The sequence below is a fragment of the Coregonus lavaretus genome (genome assembly GCF_964263955.1).
Source record: "Coregonus lavaretus genome assembly, chromosome: 8".
NCBI lineage: Eukaryota > Metazoa > Chordata > Actinopteri > Salmoniformes > Salmonidae > Coregonus > Coregonus lavaretus.
Window position 1 is genome coordinate 26,343,836 of NC_139995.1, and position 26,383 is coordinate 26,370,218.

A 26,383-nucleotide genomic window follows, 5' to 3' on the forward strand; every position below is an offset into this window, starting at 1 on the left:
TCTAGGGTTTACCGAGAATAGTGCGACAAACAAAACACATCCAGTCAGAGGCAGTTCTGTGGGCGAACAAAGCTCGTTGATGAGAGAGGTTGAAGGAGAATGGAAAGAATCGTGTAAGCTAACAGGCGGGCCACAAACAGGCAAATTAGGGCGCAGTACAACAGTGGTGTGCAGAACGGCATGTCGGAATGCACAACTCGTCGGTCCTTGTCACGGGTGTGCTATTGCAGCAGACGACTGCACCGGGTTCCACTCATATCAGCTAAAAACAAGATAAAGCGGCTCAAGTGGGTACGTGATCACCAACACCGGACAATTGAGGAGTGGAATAACATTGCTTGGTCTGATGATTCCCGGTTCCTGTTGCGTCATGCTGATGGCTGAGTCAGAATTTAGCTTAAGCAGCATGAGTCCATGGGCCCCATCCTGCCTGGTGTCAACGGTAAAGCTGGTGGCGGTGGTGTAATGGTGTGGGGAATATTTTTCTGGCACACGTACCAATTGAGGGAAAGGGAAAGGGAAAGGGAAAGGGAAAGGGAAAGGGAAAGGGAAAGGGAAAGGGAAAGGGAAAGGGTATACCTAGTCAGTTGAACAACAATGCATTTAACCGAAATGTGTCTTCCACATTAAACCCAACCCCTCTGAATCAGAGAGGTGTGGGGGGCTGCCTTATTCGACGTCTACGTCATTGGTGCCCGGGGAGCAGTTGTTTTTGGGGGTTATCTGTATTGCTCAAGGGCAGAACGGCAAATTTTTCCACCTTGCCGGCTCGGGGATTCAAACCAAAGGGGGGTCCGACCCAGTACTAAATGGGAGTACGTAATAACAGTGGTGTAAAGTACTTAAGTAAAAATACTTATATATTTGGTAGCACTTACTTGTTTTCCCTCGACTCCAACCCCATTTGATGTGGGTGGGGCTATGTCTACATAAGGGTGCTAATTTAAAAAACTCACAAAAGCTCTGACGAAGGTCTTGAGGACGATACGTGAAGCTTATTAAAGGGCAGTGATCCTATCAAGAGCAGTGCGCAGGTTTCTTCTTTAAAAAATGTTTTATCATCTAATTCACTACATTCCTAATGAAAATAATGTACTTTTTACGCCATACATTTTCCCTGACACCCAAAAGTACTCGTTACATTTTGAATGCTTAGCAGGACAGGAAAACGATCTAATTCACGTACTTATCAAGAGAACATCCCTGGTCATTCCTACTGCCTCTGATCTATTACAGCCACACTCGCTGCTGACAGGTGTATAAAATCGAGCACACAGCCATGCAATCCCCATAGAGAAACATTGGCAGTAGAATGGCCTTACTGAAGAGCTCAATGACTTTCAACGTGGCACTGTCATAGGATACCACCTTTCCAACAAGTCAGTTCGTCAAATTTCTGCCATGCTAGAGCTGCCCCGGTCAACTGTAAGTGCTGTTATTGTGAAGTGGAAACGTCTAGGAGCAACAATGGCTCAGCCGCAAAGTGGTAGGCCACACAAGCTCAGAAAACTGGACCGCCGAGTGCTGAAGCGCGTAGCGCGTAAAAACTGTCTGTCCTCAGTTGCAACACTCACTACAGAGTTCCAAACTGCCTCTGGAAACAACGTCAGCACAATAACTGTTCGTTGGGAGCTTCATGAAATGGGTTTCCATGGCCAAGCAGCCGCACACAAGCCTAAGATCACCATGAGCAATGCCAAGCGTCAGCTGGAGTGGTGTCACGCTTGCCACCATTGGACTCTGGAGCAGTAGAAATGCGTTCTCTGGAGTGATGAATCACGCTTCACCATCTGGCAGTCGACAGACAAATCTGGGTTTGGCAGGTGCCAGGAGAACGCTACCTGCCCCAATGCATAATGCCAACTGTAAAGTTTGGTGGAGGAGGAATAATGGCCTGGGGCTGTATTTCATGGTTCAGGCCCCTTAGTTCATGTGAAAGGAAATCTTAATGCTACAGCATACAATGACATTCTAGACGATTCTATGCTTCCAACTTTGTGGCAACAGTTTGGGGAAGGCCCATTCCTGTTTCAGCATGACAATGCCCCTGTGCACAAAGCGAGGTCCATACAGAAATGGGTTGTCAAGATCTGTGTGGAAGAACTTGACTGGCCTGCACAGAGCCCTGACCTCAACCCCATCGAACACCTTTGGAATGAATTGAAACGCTGACTGCCAGCCAGGCCTAATCGCCCTACATCAGTGCCCGATACTGCATTTGTAAATGATGTCTGAGTTTGGGAGTGGTGTGCCCCTGTCTGTCCGTAAAAAAAAATACAAGAAAAATTAAAATATGGTGGCGTCTGGTATGCTTAATATAAGGAATTTCATGTATAGCATTTACTTTTACTTTTTACTTATACTCAAGTATTGCAATTTAGTACTTTTTCCACCGCTGTACTTAAGTAAATTTTAAACCAGATACTTTGAGACTTTTACTCAAGTATTATTTTACTCTGTGACTTTCACTTTTACCTGAGTCATTTTCTATTAATTGAATACTTTTTCCACCACTCTGACATGACATGACATGACATCTTTAAATAACTGAAGGGCCGAAGGAGGAAAAATAGCCCAACAGTCTTATTAGCTGAATCGAGGTGGGCTGGGAGGGAGAGGAAGAGGGAGGAGGATGAGTTTGGGCCCACACGATACGAGCGGCAGAGGGGAGGAAAGTGGGCACTGCTTTGTGGATTTTTTGGGGGGTGTCAAGTTATGCAAGGCGTGGAGAAGCGGCTTCTGCTAGACTAGATCCAGTATATACTCCCCAGAGGGGTGGGAACCTTTAATAATACATGGGCAAAAACAGAGCAAAAAGGGTGCATCTTCAGAGGAGCAAGTAGAGCAAGAAAGTGGGCTTTACTGCCATGAAGCCATGACAGAGAGATAGTGTGTCGAGGGTTGAGAGGATGAAGGAAAAGGGGAATAAATGGGGCATCATTTATGATGAGAAATTAGGCTATAGGAAAGTTGTTTAATCTCATTTGGGATTAATAATATGGCATTCTTCACTAGACTCATTTTAATACCATACGTATAAAACACATACAACAGAAAGAAAATCATGGTAATTTGGACCAATGAGAAATGAATTTCCCATTTTGTATTAGTCATGTAGCCTACATGTGCCTTGAGAGAGAAGACTGGAATATAAATAGCAGAGGATGTCATTCAAATTGCACTTCAGAGAAAACCAATTAATGTCAAGGAGAACATTCAAGATTAAAACATGAGAGTTCCGCTAATATGTAGTGATGGGGGGAAAATCAATATAGTTACAGTGCATTCGGTAAGTATTCAGACCCCTTCCCTTTTTCCACATTTTCTTACGTTAAAGCCTTATTCTAAAAATGATTACATAAATGTTTTTCCTCATCAATCTACACACAATACCCCATAATGACAAAGCGAAAACAGGTTTTTATAAATGTTTGCAAATGTAAAAAACATAAAAACAAAAATACCTTATTTACATAAGTATTCAGACCTTTTGCTATGAGACTCGAAATTGAGCTTAGGTGCATCCTGTTTCCATTGATCATCCTTGAGATGTTTCTACAACTTGGAGTCCACCTGTGGTAAATTCAATTGATTGGACATGATTTGGAAAGGCACACACCTGTCTATATAAGGTCCCACAGTTGACAGTGCGTGTCAGAGCAAAAACCAAGCCATGAGGTCGAAGGAATTGTCCGTAGAGCTCCGAGACAGGATTGTGTCGAGGCACAGATCTGGGGAAGGGTACCAAAACATTTCTGCAGCACTGAAGGTCCCCAAGAACACAAGAGGCCTCCATCATTCTTAAATGGAAGATGTTTGGAACCACCAAGACTCTTCCTAGAGCTGGCCGCCCGGCCAAACTGAGCAATCGGGAGAGAAGGGCCTTGGTCAGGGAGGAGACTAAAAACCCGATGGTCACTCTGACAGAGCTCCAGAGTTCCTCTGTGGTGATGGGAGAACCTTCCAGAAGGACAACCATCTATGCAGCACTCCACCAATCAGGCCTTTATGGTAGAGTGGCCAGACGCAAGCTACTCCTCAGTAAAAGGCAAATGACAGCCCGCTTGGAGTTTGCCAAAAGGCACCTAAAGGACTCTCAGATCATAAGAAACAAGATTATCTGGTCTGATGAAACCAAGATTGAACTCTTTGGCCTGAATGCCAAACATCACGTCTGGAGGAAACCTGGCACCATCCCTACGGTGAAGCATGGTGGTGGCAGTGTCATGCTGTGGGGATGATTTTCAGAGGCAGGGACTGGGAGACTAGTCTTGTCCCTCTGCAGCAGACGTTTGGTGAGCAATATGTTTGGAACATCGAATCGCAATAAAATCGCAGTATCAAATCGCAATAAATATAGAATCGTTAGAATTGCAATGCATATCGTTTCGGCACCGAAGTATCGTGATAATATCGTATGAGGTCCCTGGCAATTCCGAGGTCCCAGGCAATTCCGAGCCCTATTAATATGTAGCTTACATTGTACAAGGACATTAGTGAAACTTGGGGTGAGCTGGGAATCCTAGAGGCTGGTGAGAGTAGAGAGGAGCTAATTCCCCCTGTCACTCCAGTGTACCCATACTAATGTAATGTCCCTGCAACAAACACACACATCCTCCTCTTCCTCCCACTTCATAAGAGAATGCTGACGACAATAGCGTGACCATCCCTGAAAATACATACAGTACTCAAGCAGAGATGTTAAGACACACACACACACACACCATTGGGACATGTTTAGAGTGTGTTTAGTAGCATACAAAGTGTTGGAGGAAGGAGTGATAGGATTATTGCAAGATGACAGAAGGTGAAGTGACAGGGCTCTCTGCCCATGCTCCACTCCTGACTGGCATGGGCTCTGACACGATGTCTGCCTGTGCCAACCTGAGATGGTGTAGCAAAGTAATAAGAGGTCACAGCAGAGACTACTTCCAATCAGATACACATTATTTTCAGCTCCAGTGAAGAAAACATAGTGGAACAGAGCTACAGCACCAAATAATCTGTGTAGCACTTCTGCCTGCTAACTGAATAAACTGTGCAGCACTATTGCTGCCAGCTAACTGGAACATCTGTGCAGCACTCCTGCCAGCTAGAGGAACATACTGACACTGAGGACAATCTGGACATGCAGTAAAGCTATTTCAATGGTTTTCTAATATAAAAGTAAAAAAGGACAGTCTTCTAACCCCTGTAAACAGTCAGTAAACCATCCTCACAGATGGCTACTTACCAACTATTAGCGCTGAAATAAGATGTCTGCCCTGGGTACTGTAGAGCAGGGATCGGCAACAGGCGGACTATCAATAACATTTCAACTAACTATCTACTAACCCTAGCCTTAACCATAACCTTAAGCCTTATTCTAACCCTTACTCTAAACTTGATTCTAAACCTAACCCAAACCGTAACATTAGCAAGCAGTTGCTTATCAACAGATAGTTTGTTGATAGTATGACCATCTACAGATGGAAAATCCGGACAATCCAAAAAAAGTATGACCTATTTAGTTTTTTTGGGGGAAAATACTAAAATCACCAGGCTTGGGAAAACTGTTCCCAAGTATTCCCACGAATCGTGTCTCAATGTAATCAAGGAATGAAATGATTCTTATTTTCAAATACAATCTCTTTTTGTGCTTAGTTGTGGTCAATTTGCAGTGTACAAATTATGTTAATTATGTTCCGTCCCCCCAACCATCCGCTCTGACGAAAATAGGCCCATGGCTGAATCTAGTTGCCTGCCCCTGCAGGATGGAATACAGTAGTAGACCTAATCTGAGGTGGAACATCTGCACCATCTAGTGGCTAACAACTCCCATTACAAAAAATACAAAAAGTATGAATCAACATGTAAGGCCCCAAGAAAGAGAATCATTAAGAGATTACATTACTACCATGCTCAGCCTGATCTCCTACTCCCACATGTTTCTGGGACATGAGCAGTCTGACAGTCTATAGCAACTACATTCATTAGGTGGCGACAGACTCTAATTTGAGAATTCACCTTTTACAAATACTTAAAAAGGTCAAATCTTTATCTTAATATCAAATCATTTCTGGGTAACAATTAAGTACCTTACTGTAATAGTTTCCAATTAAGATGGTCAAAAAGAAACAAAAATGGCTTTTTAACAAAATAACTATTTCTCAAGGAATAATTTTGTTAGGACTGTCTGGGAGTGGGGGGCCAAATTGGAGGGGCCTAATGAGATGGATATGTAACCTGAAAACTAGCTGTTATTGGCAGAGAGGTTTAGGAGCTTTTTTTTTTATTGGTCAATTAACTTCTACCGCCTGATGATGTTAACAACCAAGCCAAAACTCCACCAATGCTAAAACTTTTGATTACAAGGTGCTGAGCAAATTGTATTTTCAACCAGCAACTAACTATCACACTTTTACAGTGATAGTTTCAATATCATACAAAACTCTAGATCACCTTAACTCCACACAAAGAGACGCATAAAAGCTCTCCCTCCATTTGACCATAACTCTATCCTCCTGATACCCGCTTACAAGCAAAAACTCAAACAAGAAGTAGCAGTGACGCGCTCAATATAAACTACAGGACTGTTTTGCTAGCACAGACTGGAATATGTTCCAGGATTCATCTGATGGCATTGAGGAGTTTACCACATCAGTCACCGGCTTCATTAATAAGTGTATCAATGACGTCGTCCCCAGAGTGACCGTACGTACATATCCCAAACAGAAGCCATGGATTACATGCAACATCCGCACTAAACTAAAGGCTAGAGCTGCCCCTTTCAAGGAGCGGGACACAGCAAAGCGTCAACACAGGACTAAGATCAAATCCTACTATACCGGCTCTGATGCTCGTCAGATGTTTCAGGGCTTGCAAACCATCACGGATTACAAAGGGAAGCCACGAGCTCCCCAGAGATGCGAGCCTACCAGATGAGCTAAATGCATTCTATGCTCGCTTCAAGGCAAGGAACACCAAACCATTCATGAGATCTCCAGCTGTTCCGGATATCTGTGTGATCACACTCTCCGTAGCCAATGTGAGTAAGACCTTTAAACAGGATAACATTCAGATGGATTACCAGGACGCGTACTCAGAACATTCAACCTCTCCCTGACCCAGTCTGTAAAACCTACATGTTTCAAGCAGACCACCATAGTCCCTGTGCCCAAGAATGCCAAGGTTAGGGCTGTTGCGGTGACCGTATTACTGCCACACAGGCGGTCACCAGTCATGAAGGCAGTCAAATTCCACATGACCATTTAGTCACGGTATTTAGGCTTCTCCAAGCTCTGATGCTGCTGCTGCTGGTCATTAGTAGCCTACCAAACTTGCTAACTGCCTGGTACTCAGCACTCTATTGTCCCTCTAATCACTCTGACATCAATGCAAATGTATTCGAAAATCTAATCAAACACTTCATTAGAGCCCATGAGCTCATGTTGTGCAACATTTCTATAGACTATGCAATTGCGGGAGAAAACAGAGTGATGGCCGCTAATAAAAAGAGGAGGATCCCATCAGCTTTCTATAGGCTAGGCCTACTATATTTATTTCTCTACTTTCCTAATATTAAGCACATTGCTTATATTTACAACAGGAGTATAGCCTACCTGGCTGGTATGAAAATAAACCACGGGGAAACGCGTCCTCCATTCGCTATTTAAGTGCATAGATGACATGTATTTTTTCCTGCTGCCCTTGTTTCGATACAGGTGCATGATAATGGTCCATTCTAAATCAAAACAAATGTCACACATATATTATTTAGTATATGTAAAGACAAGATTAAATCAAGAAAAGTCTAATGGGTGACAATATCACTTGTGAATTATATGAAAAATGTATGCACTCACTAATTGTAAGTCGCTCTGGATAAGAGCGTCTGCTAAATGACTGAAATGTAAATGTAAATTAAGAGTCATCACTGAGGGATACCATGCAATTCTAGCTATTCTAGGACATGTAAGCCAATAGAGAAGGAAACATGCCGATTATGGATACAGGTAACTGACAAAATAATAGACACTTAAGTAAATGAGGGGTACAAAGTGTATTGAAAGCAGATGCTTCCACACAGATGTGGTTCCTGAGTTAATTAAGCAATTAACATTAAGCAATTAACATCCCATCATGCTTAGGGTCATGTATAAAAATTCTGGGCAGGGCCTTATTTTGGCCATTATTTTGGCTACCATGGCTATGCCCCCATAGCATGACAATGCCCCCATCCACAGGGCACGAGTGGTCACTGAATGGTTTGATGAGCATGAAAATGATGTAAACCATATGCCATGGCCGTCTCAGTCTCCAGATCTCAACCCAATTGAACACTTATGGGAGATTCTGGAGCGGCGCCTGAGACAGCGTTTTCCACCACCATCAACAAAACACCAAATGATGGAATTGCTAAGATCTGAATGGTGTCGCATCCCTCTAATAGAGTTCCAGACACTTGTAGAATCTATGCCAGATTCTACAAGTGTAAAAGCTGTTCTGGCTCGTGGTGGCCCAATGCCCTATTAAGACACTTTATGTTGGTGTTTCCTATATTTTGGCAGTTACCTGTATCTGTCCATGTCTCATGGATTCATGTCACAGGTCACAAGTGTAATGTTGTGTAGCAGCCTATCAGGTAGAACAGCTCAATAGTATTGTTACTTTGCCTCTGACCACAGACCTGAAATAATGATGAGTGGAGTCGGAAGTTCCATGTAGATGCTGACCCAATTGCAGCCCGAATTACAGAATTGTACACTGATCAGGATACAAGAGCTAGCTGAGTTACCCTTCAATAGATCAGGTATTGTTTCTGTGAGAAACAAAACACCAGTAGCTACATACTTCACCGTAAACCAGACTAAGCCCTTTATTGTTTATATATATACTGTACTGTAAACCCCTGACTAAGCCTTTAATTGTGTATACACACTGACTAGAATGAGTCAAACGTATCATGGACGACTAGGGAAAAATGACAATAGACTGCAGAGGACAAAAGGATCCCCACTCAGAGGGACTCTGTTGGCTGTTTGAATATAGGAAAGACACCATAGAGCTCCTTGTAACCTAACCTCACTCCCTCTTACCTGCCCCATCACAATGCTGTGTATCAGTCAGCCCGCCATGGAACAGTGAGTGAGCTTTACAGTACAGGCAACAATGGGCCCAGCAGTGTGCCAATGCTAATGACACACAACACTGCCTGGAGACAACAGTAGCCACCCTGCCTGTTATTAACTGCACCCACCTGCCTCAGAACCCTGAGAACAGACAGCAACCATCCCTTACCTTAGTCAAAACAACAGCAGTTTTCCTGGACTTCAGATAAGCCATATACAGGTAACTGCCAAAATATTGGAAACACTTGAGTAAATGAGGGATACTAAGTATATTGAAAGCAGGTCCTTCCACACAGGTGTGATTCCTGAGTTATTTCAGCAAGTAACCTCCCATCATGCTTAGGGTCATAATGCAGGGCAGTCTATTATTTTGGCTACCATGGCTATGCCCCCATAGGATGACAATGCCCCCATCCACAGGGCACGAGTGGTCACTGAATAGTTTGATGAGCATGAAAACGATGTAAGCCATATGCCATGGCAGTTTCAGTCTCCAGATCTCAACCCAATTGAACACTTATGGGAGATTCTGGAGCGGTGCCTGATTTATCATTTTCCACCACCATCAATGAAACACCAAATGTGGAAGAATGGTGTCGCATCCCTCCAATAGAGTTCCATACACTTGCAAAATCTATGCCAAGGTGCAGTGAAACCGTTCTGGCTTGTGGTGGCCCAACGCCCTATTAAGACACTTTGTCAGTTCCTTGTATATAATAATATATATACAGTGCCTTTGGAAAGCATTCAGACCCCTTTACTTTTCCACATTTTGTTACGTTACAGCATTATTCTACAATTGATTAAATTGTTTTTTTTCCTTATCAATCTACACCCAATACCCCATAATGACCAAGCAAAAACGGTTTTTTAGACATTTTTGCTAATTTATAAAAAATAAAAAACGGAAATATTACATTTACATAAGTATTCAGACCCTTTACTCAGTACTTTGTTGAAGCACCTTTGGCAGCGATTACAGCATCGAGTCTTCTTGGGTATGACGCTACAAGCTTGGCACACCTGTATTTGGGGAGTTATTCCTATTCTTCTCTGCAGATCCTCTCAAGCTCTGTCAGGTTGGATGGGGAGCGTTGCTGCACAGCTATTTTAAGGTCTCTCCAGAGATGTTCGATCGGGTTTAAGTCCGGGCTCTGGCTGGGCCACTCAAGGACATTCAGAGACTTGTCCCGAAGCCACTCCTGCGTTGTCTTGGCTGTGTGCTTAGGGTCATTGTCCTGTTGGAAGGTGAACCTTCGACCCCAGTCTGAGGTCCTGAGCGCTCTGTACTTTGCTCCGTTCATCTTTGCCTCGATCCTGACTAGTCTCCCAATCCCTGACGTTGAAAAACATTCCCACAGCATGATGCTGCCACCACCATGCTTCACCGTAGGGATGGTGCCAGGTTTCCTCCAGATGTGACGCTTGGTATTCAGGTCAAAGAGTTCAATCTTGGATTCATCAGACCAGAGAATCTTGTTTCTCATGGTCTGAGAGTCTTTAGGTGCCTTTTGGCAAACTCCAAGCGGGCGGTCATGTCCCTTTTACTGAGGAATGGCTTCCGTCTCGCCTCTCTACCATAAAGGCCTGATTGGTGGAGTGCTGCAGAGATGGTTGTCCTTCTGGAAGGTTTTCCCATCTCCACAGAGGAACTCTAGAGCTCTGTCAGAGTGACCATCGGGTTCTTGGTCACCTCCCTGACCAAGGCCCTTCTCCCCCGATTGCTCAGTTTGGCCGGGCGGCCAAAGGAAGAGTCTTGGTGGTTCCAAACTTTTTTTAAATTAAGAATGATGGAGGCCACTGAGATCTTGGTGACCTTCAATGCTGGATAATATTTTTGGTACCCATCTCCAGATCTGTGCCTCGACACAATCCTGTCTCGGATCTCTACGGACAATTCCTTCGACCTCATGGCTTGGTTTTTGCTCTGACATGCACTGTCAACTGTGGGACCTTATATAGACAGGTGTGTGCCTTTCCAAATCATGTCCAATCAATTGAATTTACCACAGGTGGACTCCAATCAAGTTGTAGAAACATCTCAAGGATGATCAATGGAAACAGGGTGCACCTGAGCTCAATTTCGAGTCTCATAGCAAAGGGTCTGAATATTTCTGTTTTTGTTTGTTTTTTACTTTTAATAAATGTGCCAACATTTCTAAAAACCTGTTCTCGCTTTGTCATTATTGGGTATTGTGTGTAGATTGCTGAGGATTTGTTTTAAAAATCCATTTTAGAATAAGGCTGTAACATAACAAAATGTGGAAAAAGTCAAGGGGTTTGAATGCTTTCCGAAGGCACTGTATGCCATTTAGCAGACACTTTTGTCCAAAGCGACTTACAGTCATTCATGCATACATTTTAAAGTATGGGTGGCACCGGGAATTGAACCCACAATCCTGGCATTACAAGTGCCATGCTCTACCAACTGAATCATACAGGATCCCTGCCCATCATCAAAACAACAGCTGCTAGACCAGTCTTCAGACAAAACAGCCATCCATGCACTGGGTCAAAACAACAGCAGGTAGGCTACCCCTGCTCTGCAGACCTTGTCTTGTCATTAGTGACAATACAGTGATGAAGAGGCCTCCTCTCCTCACGTTTGAGGATGTTGACCACACTGCTATCAGATGGCTTTGTCCTGCACACATTATTATACCTGACAGTGCTGAGACTCAAGATGCAATGTATTCAATATTCATCATCCAGGCATCTCAGGACCATATCACCTGCTCTTGTGACGGTCAAGATCAGTGTTAGGGTTAGGGTAACCTAACGTAGCAGCAGTAAAAGAAACGCCTGAAACTAGATCCCCTACATACTGATCTTGACGAGAAGGAAAACAACTGTCGGGGGAGGTTCTCTTCTGCACTGTTCAACCAATCCAGTAAATGTGGTGGAGGAGTTCATATAGAGTGTCGCCTTGATAACGTCCAAAAGGAGAAGTCACGTCACAGGCGCTCTAGTGTGACTGGGTAAGACACATATGTACAGTTGAAGTCGGAAGTTTACATACACTTAGGTTGGAGTCATTAAAACTTGTTTTTCAACCACTCCACAAATTACTTGTTAACAAACTATAGTTTTGGCAAGTCGGTTGGGCCATCTACTTTGTGCATGACACAAGTAATTTTTCCAACAATTGTTTACAGACAGATTATTTCACTTATAATTAACTATATCACAATTGCAGTGGGTCAGAAGTTTACATACACTAAGCTGACTGTGTCTTTAAACAGCTTGGAAAATTCCAGAAAATGATGTCATGGCTTTAGAAGCTTCTGATAGGCTAATTGACATCATTTGAGTCAATTGGAGGTGTACCTGTGGATGTATTTCAAGGCCTACCTTCAAACTCAGTGCCCCATTGCTTTACATCATGGGAAAATCAAAAGAAATCAGCCAAGACCTCAGAAAAATAATTGTAGACCTCCACAAGTCTGGTTCATCCTTGGGAGCAATTTCCAAACGCCTGAAGGTACCACGTTCATCTGTACAAACAATAGTACGCAAGTATAAACACCATGGGACCACGCAGCCGTCATACTGCTCAGGAAGGAGATGTGTTCTGTCTCATAAAGATGAACGTACTTTGGTGCGAAAAGTGCAAATCAATCCCAGAACAACAGCAAAGGACCTTGTGAAGATGCTGGAGGAAACAGGTACAAAAGTATCTATATCCACAGTAAAACAAGTCCTATATCGACATAACCTGAAAGGCTGCCCAGCAAGGAAGACGCCACTGCTCCAAAACCGCCATAAATAAGCCAGACTACGGTTTGCAACTGCACATGGGGACAAAGATCGTACTTTTTGGACAAATGTCCTCTGGTCTGATGAAACAAAAATAGAACTGTTCGGCCATAATGACCATCGTTATGTTTGGAGGAAAAAGGGGGTCTCTTGCAAGCCGAAGAACACCATCACAACCGTGAAGCACGGGGGTGGCAGCATGATGCTGTGGGGGTGCTTTGCTGCAGGAGGGACTGGTGCACTTCACAAAATAGATGGCATCATGAGGAAGGAAAATTATGTGTTTACATTGAAGCAACATCTCAAGACCTCAGGCAGGAAGTTAAAGCTTGGTCACAAATGGGTCTTCCAAATGGACAATGACCCCAAGCATACTTCCAAAGTTGTTGCAAAATGGCTTAAGGACAACAAAGTCAAGGTATTGGAGTGGCCATCACAAAGCCCTGACCTCAACCTTATATTTATATTTGTGGGCAGAACTGAAAAAGCATGTGCGAGCAAGGAGGCCTACAAACCTGACTCAGTTACACCAGCTCTGTCAGGAGGAATGGGCCAAAATTCATCCAACTTATTGTGGGAAGTGTGTGGAAGGCTACCCAAAACGTTTGACCCAAGTTAAACAATTTAAAGGCAATGCTACCAAATACTAATTGAGTGTATGTAAACTTCTGACCCACTGGGAATGTGACGAAATAAATAAAAGCTGAAACAAATCATTCTCTCTACTATTATTCTGACATTTCACATTCTTAAAATAAAGTGGTGATCCTAAGTGACCTAAAACGGGAAGTTTTACTAGGATTAAATGTCAGGAATTGTTAAAAACTGAGTTTAAATGTATTTGGCTAAGGTGTATGTAAACCTCCGACTTCAACTGTATGGTTGCAGGTTATCACATGGTAAAGGTAACCTCTCAGAACAGGGTAATGTGACTACCATTTGTCTATCAGAGAGAGTTGTGAAGAGGAGCCAGAGAGAGAGGGATGATCTCAGCAGAGTCTGATCAAGGGGAAAAACTTTGAGGGAGATTTAGCGGGCCAGGTAAATCCTTATGGAACAGTATTTCCTTCCCATCTTGTTGGGCAAATATGCCAGCGACCTAGATGATTAAAATAAAACGAGCGCCAGTACCATGGAGTAAGAGCATTCTGGCCAGAGGACAGTCTAACAATGGACTGAGGACGGTAGCAAAATGCAGCATTAGTTAACCTATACTTCAGTGATAATGCCTGAGAAGGCGGTGTTTGGAGGATATATTGGCACGGGTGTTGTTAGGCCCGAGACACCGGCTTCGAGGGCATTATCACTTTTATACAACGGGTTACCAACATATATAATGATTGACATATTTTCATTAAAAACTTTATTTTGATGAATTCATTCATACTATTTCATCCTTCCACAAGATATAGTCCCGACACAAATCTAGGGTTGCTACCCAAGCTGGCTGGTCGTTCGTTCTATTGGTTTGGTTGCCAGAGACGCGACCCAGTCGTTCAGTCTTTTTGTTCTGTATCTATGGACGCGACCCAGTTGTTCGTTCTAAATGTTCCATTGTCATACTGGCTGGCAACGTTCTTATCCCTTGCTTGCTAGCTAGCCAACTACGGCTAACTTACAGTCAGATCAAAAAGTGCAGCCAGAATAACAGCAAAGTAGCTGCATTTGCATTTGTTTAAGCTGTTTTCTAGAGACATTTATTTGGATACATCCATAACAATGAGCTAATGAGGCGCGATTTTGCCTGGCATAGAAAATGTGCTCTCTCGTCAGGACAATCTTGTTCAGAGGAGCTAGCCAACAACACAGCTAACACAATCACTTCAAACTGAAGCTGGAAAGACTGCAAACTAGCTGCACTTCGTTTCGTTTGACCTTTTTTCAATTGACATTTCTTTGTAAATATCCATAAAAATGATACCAGCTGATTCATGATTTCGACTGGTTGAGAAACTCTGCCTGCCTGTCTGTCTCGTCCCGACTCCCGACACATTCATTACTATGGGACAGCTGGAGATCAAATTTGAATATTGAAACAATGTTGCAAATGTCGGCGAGACAGACATTTGGTTTATACAAACCTCTGCTGTTGAAAACGAAATGTTAGTCTAAAAGAAATGTGAGATAATGTCTAGATGCTTTTTATAGTGGAGATCAAGTTTATAAATTGCTTGGCTGGGCTGATGAGACAATGGATTGCGCAGCCAGATGGAACAGAGTAAATAGGCATTTTAACGTCATAGATTTAGCCGGTGGTAACTTGTGGAATAGACACAGGCTGTAATGCGCTTTTAACCAATCAGCATTAAACCCACCCGTTGTATAATAATTCATACTCAACTGCATCCAACCATATTTGACCCAAAACACATTGTCATACCAGAGAATATACTGTACACATTTTGATTAGCCTAGGTCACATACTGTACATTAGTCTAATGCACACCACAAATAGCCTCAGTAAAATGTTAATTCTTAGCAGGTGTTGAAGTACTTTTTTTTTTTTTTTTTTTCAGGTGAACAGCTATAACGTAAGCAGTACCTTAGCACACTGAGACAAGGTAGGCTACACATTTCTATTCTGCCTGAGCCTCAGGTGTTCCACTGAACCTTTCTCACACCCCATGCCTGTTCCCATCTCCGTTCATACACCCTGCTACACTCTGCAGCCTACTAATACACCCTGTTACCTGTTCAGCCAGAACCAGTCTTAAGGTCTGAACTGCCCAACCTCAGCCAACATTTAGGTCTCAGCTACCCAGCCCAAGCCAGTCTGAGTCTCACAGTTCTCTCCAGGTGTGCCCTGGTCCTTACCTGTACTTCATGCCAGTCTGGTAGGACACACACTCCTCCAAGACCAGGCCGTTCATCTTAAGGAAGTCCTCAATATTCTTGACCTGAGCAGCATGCCTCTGCTCCCTGAGGCGCCTCAGCTCCCCTGGGTCGGTGGGCCAAGGTAGGTTCAGGCCCTGGTCCGAGTGGTAATGGCTGATGCCACTCCGCATGCTCTCGCTGTACGACATGGACAGCATCTTGCCACTGCCGCCACTGCTGCTCTTCCGTATTCCACTGCCATGCCCACCCGGTTTGGGGATCTGTAGGTTTTCGGAATGAGTGTACATGGATTGACGCCTCACTGCCGCCCCGGGGGACTGACCCCCTGCTATCCCTCCCGCAAACATCTCCCCTACTCCTGCTGTCACCGCAGCAACCCACCGCTCAGTTAAAAAGAAAAGTAGGGCCGGGACGGAGCTAGGAGCCACCAGGACACGGCCACCTCCTTAAATAGCACCTGACTACTCCCATAAGAAGGGCGCTCCTGCTCTGCTCGGGGCAGCTGTAGCACACAGCCATGCATTGTGTAATCAGAGTCACGGCACCGCCTCCCATGACAGGCACACAATGGCAGGGTAACACTGATAGGGTGCATTCAGGTGACCATTGTGGTTAACTAAGGAGCAGGACCAGAGGACACATGCGAGAGGCATATCTGCATAAGGGACAGCAGGAGGAGGAGGATGAGACATGCACCAGGGGCCAGGGCAGACTTGAACTGATAAGTCAAGCAACATATTTCACATTCATTTAAATAAATGCAGAACAATGAGAACACATTCCTATTGGTCCAACAAATAGCCTACTTAAAACACCATTACAGTAGAAAAACTTAAAACACCATGGCCATTTTCAAAAGCTGATGTTCAGTAACCTATTGGATTCTGACATTCATGTCTTCGCTAGTGTGATTGAATTCATCTCAGATTGAAGAATACTGTCCATAGCCTACAGCCAAACAAAAAGTGCAACTAAAGCATCTCAAGTAAAGCGTTTCCTGGAAGTAGAGGCCTAAGCGTTGCTATTCACTAGTTTAATCCAATTAGGGGAGGGGTCGTAGGGTTAGAAAGTAATAAAGGATAAAACAATTTTTAAGGATATGTGTATATATATGTATATGTATGTATATGTATGTGTATATGTAAACTCAGCAAAAAAAGAAACCCTTTTTCAAAGATAATTAGTAAAAATCCAAATAACTTCACAGATCTTCATTGTAAAGGGTTTAAACACTGTTTCCCATGCTTGTTCAATGAACCATAAACAATTAATGAACATGCACCTGTGGAACGGTCGTTAAGACACTACCAGCTTACAGACGGTAGGCAATTAAGGTCACAGTTAGAAAGAGGCCTTTCTACTGACTCTGAAAAACACCAAAAGAAAGATGCCCAGGGTCCCTGCTCATCTGTGTGAACGTGCCTTCGGCATGCTGCAAGGAGGCATGAGGACTGCAGATGTGGCCAGGGCAATAAATTGCAATGTCCATACTGTGAGACGCCTAAGACAGCGCTACAGGGAGACAGGACGGACAGCTGATCGTCCTCACAGTGGCAGACCACGTGTAACAACACCTGCACAGGATCGGTACATCCGAACATCACACCTGCGGGACAGGTACAGGATGGCAACAACAACTGCCCGAGTTACACCAGGAACGCACAATCCCTCCATCTGTGCTCAGACTGTCCGCAATAGGCTGAGAGAGGCTGGACTAAGGGCTTGTAGGCCTGTTGTAAGGCAGGTCCTCACCAGACATCACCGGCAACAACGTCGCCTATGGGCACAAACCCACCGTCGCTGGACCAGACAGGACTGGCAAAAAGTGTTCTTCTGTGACGAGTCGCGGTTTTGTCTCACCAGGGGTGATGGTTGGATTCGCGTTTATCGTCGAAGGAATGAGCGTTACACCGAGGCCTGTTTGGAGGTGGAGGGTCCGTCATGGTCTGGGACGGTGTGTCACAGCATTATCGGACTGAGCTTGTTGTCATTGCAGGCAATCTCAACGATGTGCGTTACAGGGAAGACATCCTTCTCCCTCATGTGGTACCCTTCATGCAGGCTCATCCTGACATGACCCTCCAGCATGACAATGCCACCAGCCATACTGCTCGTTCTGTGCATGATTTCCTGCAAGACAGGAATGTCAGTGTTCTGCCATGGCCAGCGAAGAGCCTGGATCTCAATCCCATTGAGCACGTCTGGGACCTGTTGGATCGGAGGGTGAGGGCTAGGGCCATTCCCCCCAGAAATGTCCAGGAACTTGCAGGTGCCTTGGTGGAAGAGTGGGGTAACATCTCACAGCAAGAACTGGCAAATCTGGTGTAGTCCATGAAGAGGAGATGCACTGCAGTACTTAATGCAGCTGGTGGCCACACCAGATACTGACTGTTACTATTGATTTTGACCCCCCCTTTGTTCAGGGACACATTATTCCATTTCTGTTAGTCACATGTCTGTGGAACTTGTTCAGTTTATGTCTCAGTTGTTGAATCTTGTTATGTTCATACAAATATTTACACATGTTAAGTTTGCTGAAAATAAACGCAGTTGACAGTGAGAGGACGTGTCTTTTTTGCTGAGTTTATATACATATACAGTCATGGCCAAAATTGTTGGCACCCCTGAAATTTTTCCAGAAAATGAAGTATTTCTCACAGAAAAGTATTGAAATTACACATGTTTTGCTATGCACATGTTTATTTCCTTTGTGTGTATTGGAATAACACAAAAAAAAACAGGAAAAAAGCAAATTTGACATAATTTCACACAAAACTAAAAAAATGGGCCGGACAAAGTTATTGGCACCCTTTCAAAATTGTGGATAAATAAGTTTGTTCCAAGCATGTGATGCTCCTTTAAACTCACCTGGGGCAAGTAACAGGTGTGGGCAATCTAAAAATCACACCTGAAAGCAGATAAAAAGGAGAGAAGTTGACTCAGTCTTTGCATTGTGTTTCTGTGTGTGCCACACTAAGCATGGAGAACAGAAAGAGGAAAAGAGAACTGTCTGAGGACTTGAGAACCAAAATTGTGGAAAAATATCAACAATCTCAAGGTTACAAGTCCATCTCCAGAGATCTAGATGTTCCTTTGTCCACAGTGCGCAACATGATCAAGAAGTTTGCAACCCATGGCACTGTAGCTAATCTCCCTGGACGTGGACGGAAGAGAAAAATTGATGAAAGGTTGCAACGCAGGATAGTCCGGATGGTGGATAAGCAGCCCCAAACAAGTTCCAAAGAAATTCAAGCTGTCCTGCAGGCTCAGGGTGCATCAGTGTCAGCGCGAACTATACGTCGAAATTTGAATGAAATGAAACGCTATGGCAGGAGACCCAGGAGGACCCCACTGCTGACACAGAGACATAAAAAAGCAAGACTACAGTTTGCCAAAATGTACATGAGTAAGCCAAATTCCTTCTGGGAGAACGTCTTATGGACAGATGAGACCAAGATAGAGCTTTTTGGTAAAGCACATCGTTCTACTGTTTACCGAAAATGTAATGAAGCCTTCAAAGAAAAGAACACAGTACCTACAGTCAAATATGGTGGAGGTTCAAATATGTTTTGGGGTTGTTTTGCTGCCTCTGGCACTGGGTGCCTTGACTGTGTGCAAGGCATCATGAAATCTGAGGATTACCAAAGGATTTTGGGTCGCAATGTAGGGCCCAGTGTCAGAAAGCTGGGTTTGCGTCCGAGATCATGGGTCTTCCAGCAGGACAATGACCCCAAACATACTTCAAAAAGCACCCAGAAATGGATGGCAACAAAGCGCTGGAGAGTTCTGAAGTGGCCAGCAATGAGTCCAGATCTTAATCCCATTGAACACCTGTGGAGAGATCTTAAAATTGCTGTTGGGAAAAGGCACCCATCCAATATGAGAGACCTGGAGCAGTTTGCAAAAGAAGAGTGGTCCAAAATTCCGGGTGAGAGGTGTAAGAAGCTTATTGATGGTTATAGGAAGCGACTGATTTCAGTTATTTTTTCCAAAGGGTGTGCAACTAAATATTAAGTTAAGGGTGCCAATCATTTTGTCCGGCCCATTTTTTGAGTTTTGTGTGAAATTATGTCAAATTTGCTTTTTTCCTGTTTTTTTTGTGTTATTCCAATACACACAAAGGAAATAAACATGTGCATAGCAAAACATGTGTAATTTCAATACTTTTCTGTGAGAAATACTTCATTTTCTGGAAAAATGTCAGGGGTGCCAACAATTTTGGCCATGACTGTACATATATATATATATATATTTGCAAAAAAATATATGGGGGATTGGAAGTGATGCAGACAATTACATTGATGGAAGCTACAATCTAATGCTGATCTACCCCCCTAAAAAAAATAAAAAAATAAAAAATTATAATAAGTGCAACTGTGTTTCTAATGTCCATTTTGGACAAATTAGTGCATTTCAGCCTGGGAGTTCTGTCAGCCTGTCATCACTGCCTTTGTAGTGAACTAACACAGTAAGCATTACAGCACCTGTGACTCAGGAAATGTTGCCCTGTAGGTCTACAAAGGAAGTCCAAAGGCAAACGGTTATTGATCCCATAAAAGTCTACTGACTGATGCAGACACTTGAACAGCACTCTGCTTCTCCCAGTCTGCTGAAGGAAAACTGCAGTATTAACCCTGACACAAAGCACAGCCTCCATCTAATGTCCTGCTCAGCTTCGAAATCTAGCTTCAACTACGAAAAGCCTACGTCAAATAATCATAAAACCACCCCTAACGTTCTTATAGCCTTCACTGCTTCACAACATCGCTATCACCCTAAAACAGCCATGTGGTTGATTCTATGATCAGGGATAAATAGTCTTGAAGTCTGTCCATGTTTGCCATCAAGGGGGTAGGTCTCTTCCAGTTCTCCAGCTTTCCCTGTCCTCCCAGTCCAGTGGACTCCACCACCCGTAGAGACAGAGAGGGAGAGGGGCTCCAGGCCAGGCATCATGCATCCGCTCCAGACTATACAAACACACACTCATCCAGCCACCACCCCTTACACACAGTGTTCTCAAACACACGTGGTCGATGGTCTTTGCTCAAACTCACCCGATTTCTAGGCGGTCGGCTCATGAGGGGTCGTAGGTGCCTGCTCTTCTAAACACACTGCCTGCAGCGATGCAGCGGGTCCACCCAAACTGGGAATGTCTTACTAGGAGGTGTCTAAACCAATTAGTGGATGAGAAAGTGCCCTCCCACCTCACCCACGCTGCCCTATACCATCACCCCCCCCACCAGCCATTATTCGCAGAAGCTTTTGTGCTAAAAGCCTCGGATTGTTGTTCCACAGGAAGGAATACTAAGAGGCAATCAGAACATAATGAGGCCTGAGTGTGTGTACAGTTCACACAAACACGCTCACAAAACCCACATGTTCAAGTACAGTCTACGCCACAGGATTCTACTGCCTACATTACTGAAAATCTCAGCTACAGTACATTGGATCTATTCTGGCTCTATTCTTCTGCATCTGTCTCAGAAGGATCTGGTGCATTCAGGTCAAAGTACTGTAGCCCTTAAACACACCAGCTGCAGAGGGTCAGCCATGAGGAGAGGTCTGGATGTCTAGCAGTCATCATCCCTCTGGTAGACTAGGCTACATGTCAGGCTATAACTGATCTGTAACAGAATATTGTGCCATCTACTGTTTCCAAGTAAGTGTTTGGGCAAACAGAGGAAAATCAGTTATTCACAAATGCCCACACGGTGTATCGAAAAGATAACACCTGGGCAAGATCAGGATCACTACACAGTACCTAGTCCATACATGTTTGGTGTATGAGAGAGTAAAACAATGATCGTTGAGCAAACCCAGCAGTACGTGCTGATGGAGTATCAAACTCAAAGTTAAAGAGCCTGCATTTGAAATACGTATTTTTCTCAATCAATACCAGAGTGACCCACAGAGTACATGAGAGGTTCGGGGTCGACTGACAGGAACATTCCCCTGGACATAGTAAAAGGGTTATGGAGGTTCAGAGACGGAAATACTGAAAGCCTCTTGATGTATAAAATTGTAAACATTAAATGACCATCTCTCTTTACCGTAACACTACCAGACTACATCATCATCACAGACTGAGATATCTAATGTCCAGACATACCGAAGCATGAACTGCAACATAAACACCCAATGCTGTTCTCAAAGTGTTATTGTGCTGAGGAGATGGCTTGTCTTACTTGACCAGTGTAACAAAGCAGCAACTATGTGGTCCTATGTGGCTCAGTCAGTAGAGCATGGCGCTTATAATGCCAAGGCTCATGGGTTTGATTCCCGCTGGAGCACCATACGTAAAATGTATGCACGTGTGACTGTAAATTGATTTGGATAAATGCGTCTGCTAAATGGCATATACACTCACCGGCCAATTTATTAGGTTGACGAAAATGGATCGCTCCTACAGTGAGTCATGTGGCCGTGGCTTGCTATATAAAGCAGGCAGACAGGCATCGAGGCATTCAGTTACTGTTCGATTGAATGTTAGAATGGAAAAAACGAGTGACCTGAGCGTGGTATGATCGTCGGTGCCAGGCACGCCGGATCCAGTATCTCAGAAACGGCCACCCTCCTGGGGTATTCACGCACGACAGTGTCTAGGGTTTACCGAGAATGGTGTGACACACAAAAAATATCCAGTCAGCGGCAGTCCTGTGGGCGAAAACAGCTTGTTGATGAGAGAGGTCAAAGGAGAATGACAAGAATCGTGCAAGCTAACAGATGGGCCACAAACAGACAAATAAGGGTGTAGTACAACAGTGGTGTGCAGAATGCCATCTCGGAATGCACAACTCGTTGGTCCCTGTCACGGATGGGCTATTGTAGCAGATGACCACACCGGGTTCCACTCCTATCAGCTAAAAACAAGAAGAAGCAGCTTCAGTGGGCACGCGATCATCAACACTGGACAATTGAGGAGTGGAAAAACGTTGCCTGGAACATGACAGCGAGTTTAGTTTACTTGAGTGGCCTGCGCAGTCCCAAGACCTCAACCAAATAGAGCATATTTGGGATGAGATGGAACGGGCTGATCGCCGCACGAATGTACCGCCGTCCAATCTGCAGCAACTGCGTGATGCCATTGCATCAGCATGGACCAACATCCCTATGGAATGTTTCTGACACCTTGTAGAATGCCCCGACAAATTCAGGCTGTTCTACAGGCAAAGGGAGGTCCAACACGGTACTAGATGGCTGTACCTAATAAACTGACCAGTGCGTGTATTACAATGCCTTAGGGAACTATTCCGACTCCTTGACATGTTCCACATTTTGTTACGTTACAGCCTTATTTTAAAATGGATGAAATAAATAAAAATCCTGAGCAATCTACACACAGTACCCCACAATGACAAAGTGAAAACAGGTTTTTTGATTTTTTAGCAAATGTATTTAAAAAAAAACAGAAATACCTTATTTACATAAGTATTCAGACCCTTTGCTATGAGACTCGAAATTGAGCTCAGGTGCATCCTGTTTCCATTGATCATCCTTGAGATGTTTCTACAACTTGATTGGAGTTGACCTGTGGTAAATTCAATTGATTGGACATGATTTGGAAACGCACACATTGGTCTATATAAGGTCCCACAGTTGACAGTTGTCACGGTTTCGGCCGAGGCTGCGCCTCCTCCTGGTTCGGGCAGGCTTCGGCGGTCGTCGTCTCCGGAGTACTAGCTGCCACCGATCTATGTTTCATGTTCGTTTGGTTTGGTCTTGATGTTGTACACCTGTGTCTAGTTAGTCCTCGTTAGTGTTCTATTTAGTTCTCGTTGTGTGTGTCTGTGTTTGTGTGTTATTGTTTCGCTGTCGTGTTTTGTGCGCTACTGTTTGCCTTGTGCATTTCATATTTTCCTCCTCTGTGTTCGGAGGTTATTTACGCACTGTTTTGTGCGCCGTTTGGTTTTCGCCTGTGTGCGGACTTTCTCGCCTCCGGGCGTTTGACTCGTGAATTTGAGTGTGCTGTTCACTAAAGTCTATTGGACTTATTTTTCTGCGTCCTGCATCTGATTCCTGCACCACACCCACCTACAGCACCCAATGACAGAATGACACACCATTATGGAATCAGCAGGATCGGCTGTGACACCTGTGTCGCTCGAGGAGCATATCCATTGGCAGGAGGGCCAGATAAGACAACTGGAGACCGCTCTACAGGACGTGATCAACACCCTGCACCGATGGGAAGCCAGCAGGGTACCCACACCTCCACCTACCCTGTCCACCCCATCGGCCGGTCCACCAGCCCCAGGTCCGGAACCCAGGAGGATTCGGCTCTCGCTCCCGAGGGCGTATGACGGAACAGCTGCCGGGTGTCAGGGGTTCCTCCTGCAGGTGGAGCTCTACCTGGCCACTGTACACCCGGTGCCCTCGGGACACGAGAGCGTTTCCGCCCTCATCTCCTGTCTCTCGGGAAAGGCGTTGGAGTGGGCTAACGCTGAGTGGAGGAAGATGGACGCCAACACCATCTCCTACGCCGAGTTCTCCCGCCGCTTCAAGGCCGTGTTTGACCATCCACCTGAGGGCAAAGCGGCGGGGGAGCAGCTAGTCCACTTGAGACAGGGGAGGAGGAGCGCACAGGCGTTTGCTTTGGAGTACCGGACTCTAGCGGCGGATGCAGGGTGGAATGAACGGGCTCTCATTGACCATTTTCGGTGTAGCCTCCGGGAGGACGTTCAACGAGAGTTGGCCTGCAGGGATACCCATCTGACTTTCGACCAGTTGGTTGATATGTCCATCCGTTTAGACACCCTGCTGGCCACCCGTGGACGTCCCGAGGGGGGTCCGTCCATTCCGCCCTCCGGCACCTCCGAGCCGAGCCCTATGGAGCTCGGGGGTGCCGGCGCTAGAGAACGGAGTAGGAGGAGCCCGAGGGGGCCTGTCTCCTGCACCAAGTGCGGTCGTGGAGGGCACACTGCGGCCAGGTGCTGGGGAGGGTTCTCCGGGGGAGAAGACAACAGGCCACGCACTGGGGGGGCCTCCCAGGTGAGTAGACGCCCCACCTACCCAGAGCTTTCTGTTGCGCACTTTTGTATACCTGTTGGTTTTCCACAGGTTGCACCTCATTCCCAGCATAAGGCGCTAGTAGATTCAGGCGCAGCTGGGAATTTTGTTGATCGAAAGTTTTGTTTAGAGTTAGGGATCCCTCTCCTACCCGTTGACAAACCTTTTCCCGTTCATGCCTTAGATAGCCGTCCGTTGGGGTCGGGGTTGATCAGGGAAGTCACAGCGCCACTTAGGATGTGTGCGCAGGGGGGTCATGAAGAGACTATACAGCTGTATCTGATCGACTCTCCTGCGTACCCAGTGGTGCTGGGGATTCCCTGGTTAAGCACCCATAACCCTGCTATTTCGTGGCAACAGAGGGCTCTCGATGGGTGGTCTGTTCAGTGTGAGGGGCGATGTCTGGGTGTTTCCGTGGGGGCGACTTCGGTGGAAAGTCCAAACCAAGTGCCCGCACTGCACATTCCGCCTGAATATGGGGATTTAGCTCTTGTGTTTAGCAAAACTAGGGCGACGCAGTTGCCTCCCCATAGACAGGGGGATTGTGCGATTGATCTCCAGGCAGGAGCAGCGCTCCCACGGAGCCATGTGTATCCTTTGTCTCAAGAGGAGAGAAAAGCTATGGAGACCTACATAGCCGAATCTTTGAGACAGGGATACATTCGGCCTTCCACTTCCCCCGCCTCTTCGAGTTTCTTTTTTGTGAAAAAGAAAGATGGAGGGTTGCGCCCATGCATTGATTACCGTGGTCTCAATCAGATTACTGTGAAATACAGTTATCCACTCCCTCTGATTGCGACCATGACAGAGTCATTGCATGGGGCGCGGTTTTTCACAAAATTGGATCTCAGGAGCGCGTATAACTTGGTGCGCATTAGGGAGGGCGATGAATGGAAAACAGCGTTTAGTACCACGTCAGGTCATTTCGAATATCTTGTCATGCCATATGGGTTGATGAATGCTCCATCAGTCTTTCAATCCTTCGTAGATGACATTTTCCGGGATATGCAGGGACAAGGGGTGGTCGTGTACATTGATGATATTCTGGTATACTCGTCTACCCGAGCCGAGCATGTAACCCTGGTGCGACGTGTATTGAGGAGGCTGTTGGAGCACGACCTATATGTCAAGGCAGAGAAATGTCTGTTTTTCCAGGAGTCGGTCTCCTTTTTGGGTTATCGGTTGTCCGCGTCAGGGGTGAGTATGGAGGTGGATCGTGTGTCCGCTGTGCGTAATTGGCAAACTCCAACCACTGTAAAAGAGGTGCAGCAGTTCTTGGGCTTTGCGAATTACTACCGGAGGTTTATCCGGGGTTTTGGACAGGTGGCAGCTCCCATCACGTCCCTTCTGAAGGGGGGTCCGGTGCGCCTGCAGTGGTCAGCTGATGCGGACAGGGCCTTTGGGAGACTGAAGGACCTGTTTACGTCGGCTCCGGTGCTGGCGCATCCGGATCCCACGATTCCCTTTCAGGTTGAGGTGGACGCGTCTGAGGCTGGTATAGGGGCCGTGCTCTCTCAACGGTCCGGCTCGCCAACTAAACTCCGCCCCTGTGCTTTTTACTCCAAAAAGCTCAGCCCGGCGGAGCGTAACTATGACGTTGGGGACAGGGAGCTGTTAGCTGTAGTTCAGGCCCTTAAGGTGTGGAGGCATTGGCTTGAGGGGGCTCAACACCCTTT

General features: G+C 45.3%; 1 protein-coding gene across 3 annotated transcripts in view; it reads right to left on the reverse strand.

The window, feature by feature from the left end:
- The window catches only part of LOC311133788 (voltage-gated potassium channel subunit beta-2), a gene marked incomplete at its 5' end in the record, with an annotated part of 159,970 nt that overhangs the window by 75,838 nt on the left and 57,749 nt on the right, over positions 1–26,383 (reverse strand). Inside the window, one exon of one of the 3 annotated variants that reach the window (XM_084167358.1) lies at positions 15,681–16,048. The exons of the other annotated variants lie outside the window; for them this stretch is intronic. Within the exon in view, the coding sequence (XP_084023484.1) occupies positions 15,681–16,048 (368 nt within the window). Of the gene's footprint in view, positions 1–15,680; positions 16,049–26,383 lie in introns of those variants that run through there. 3 annotated transcript variants of the gene reach the window in all.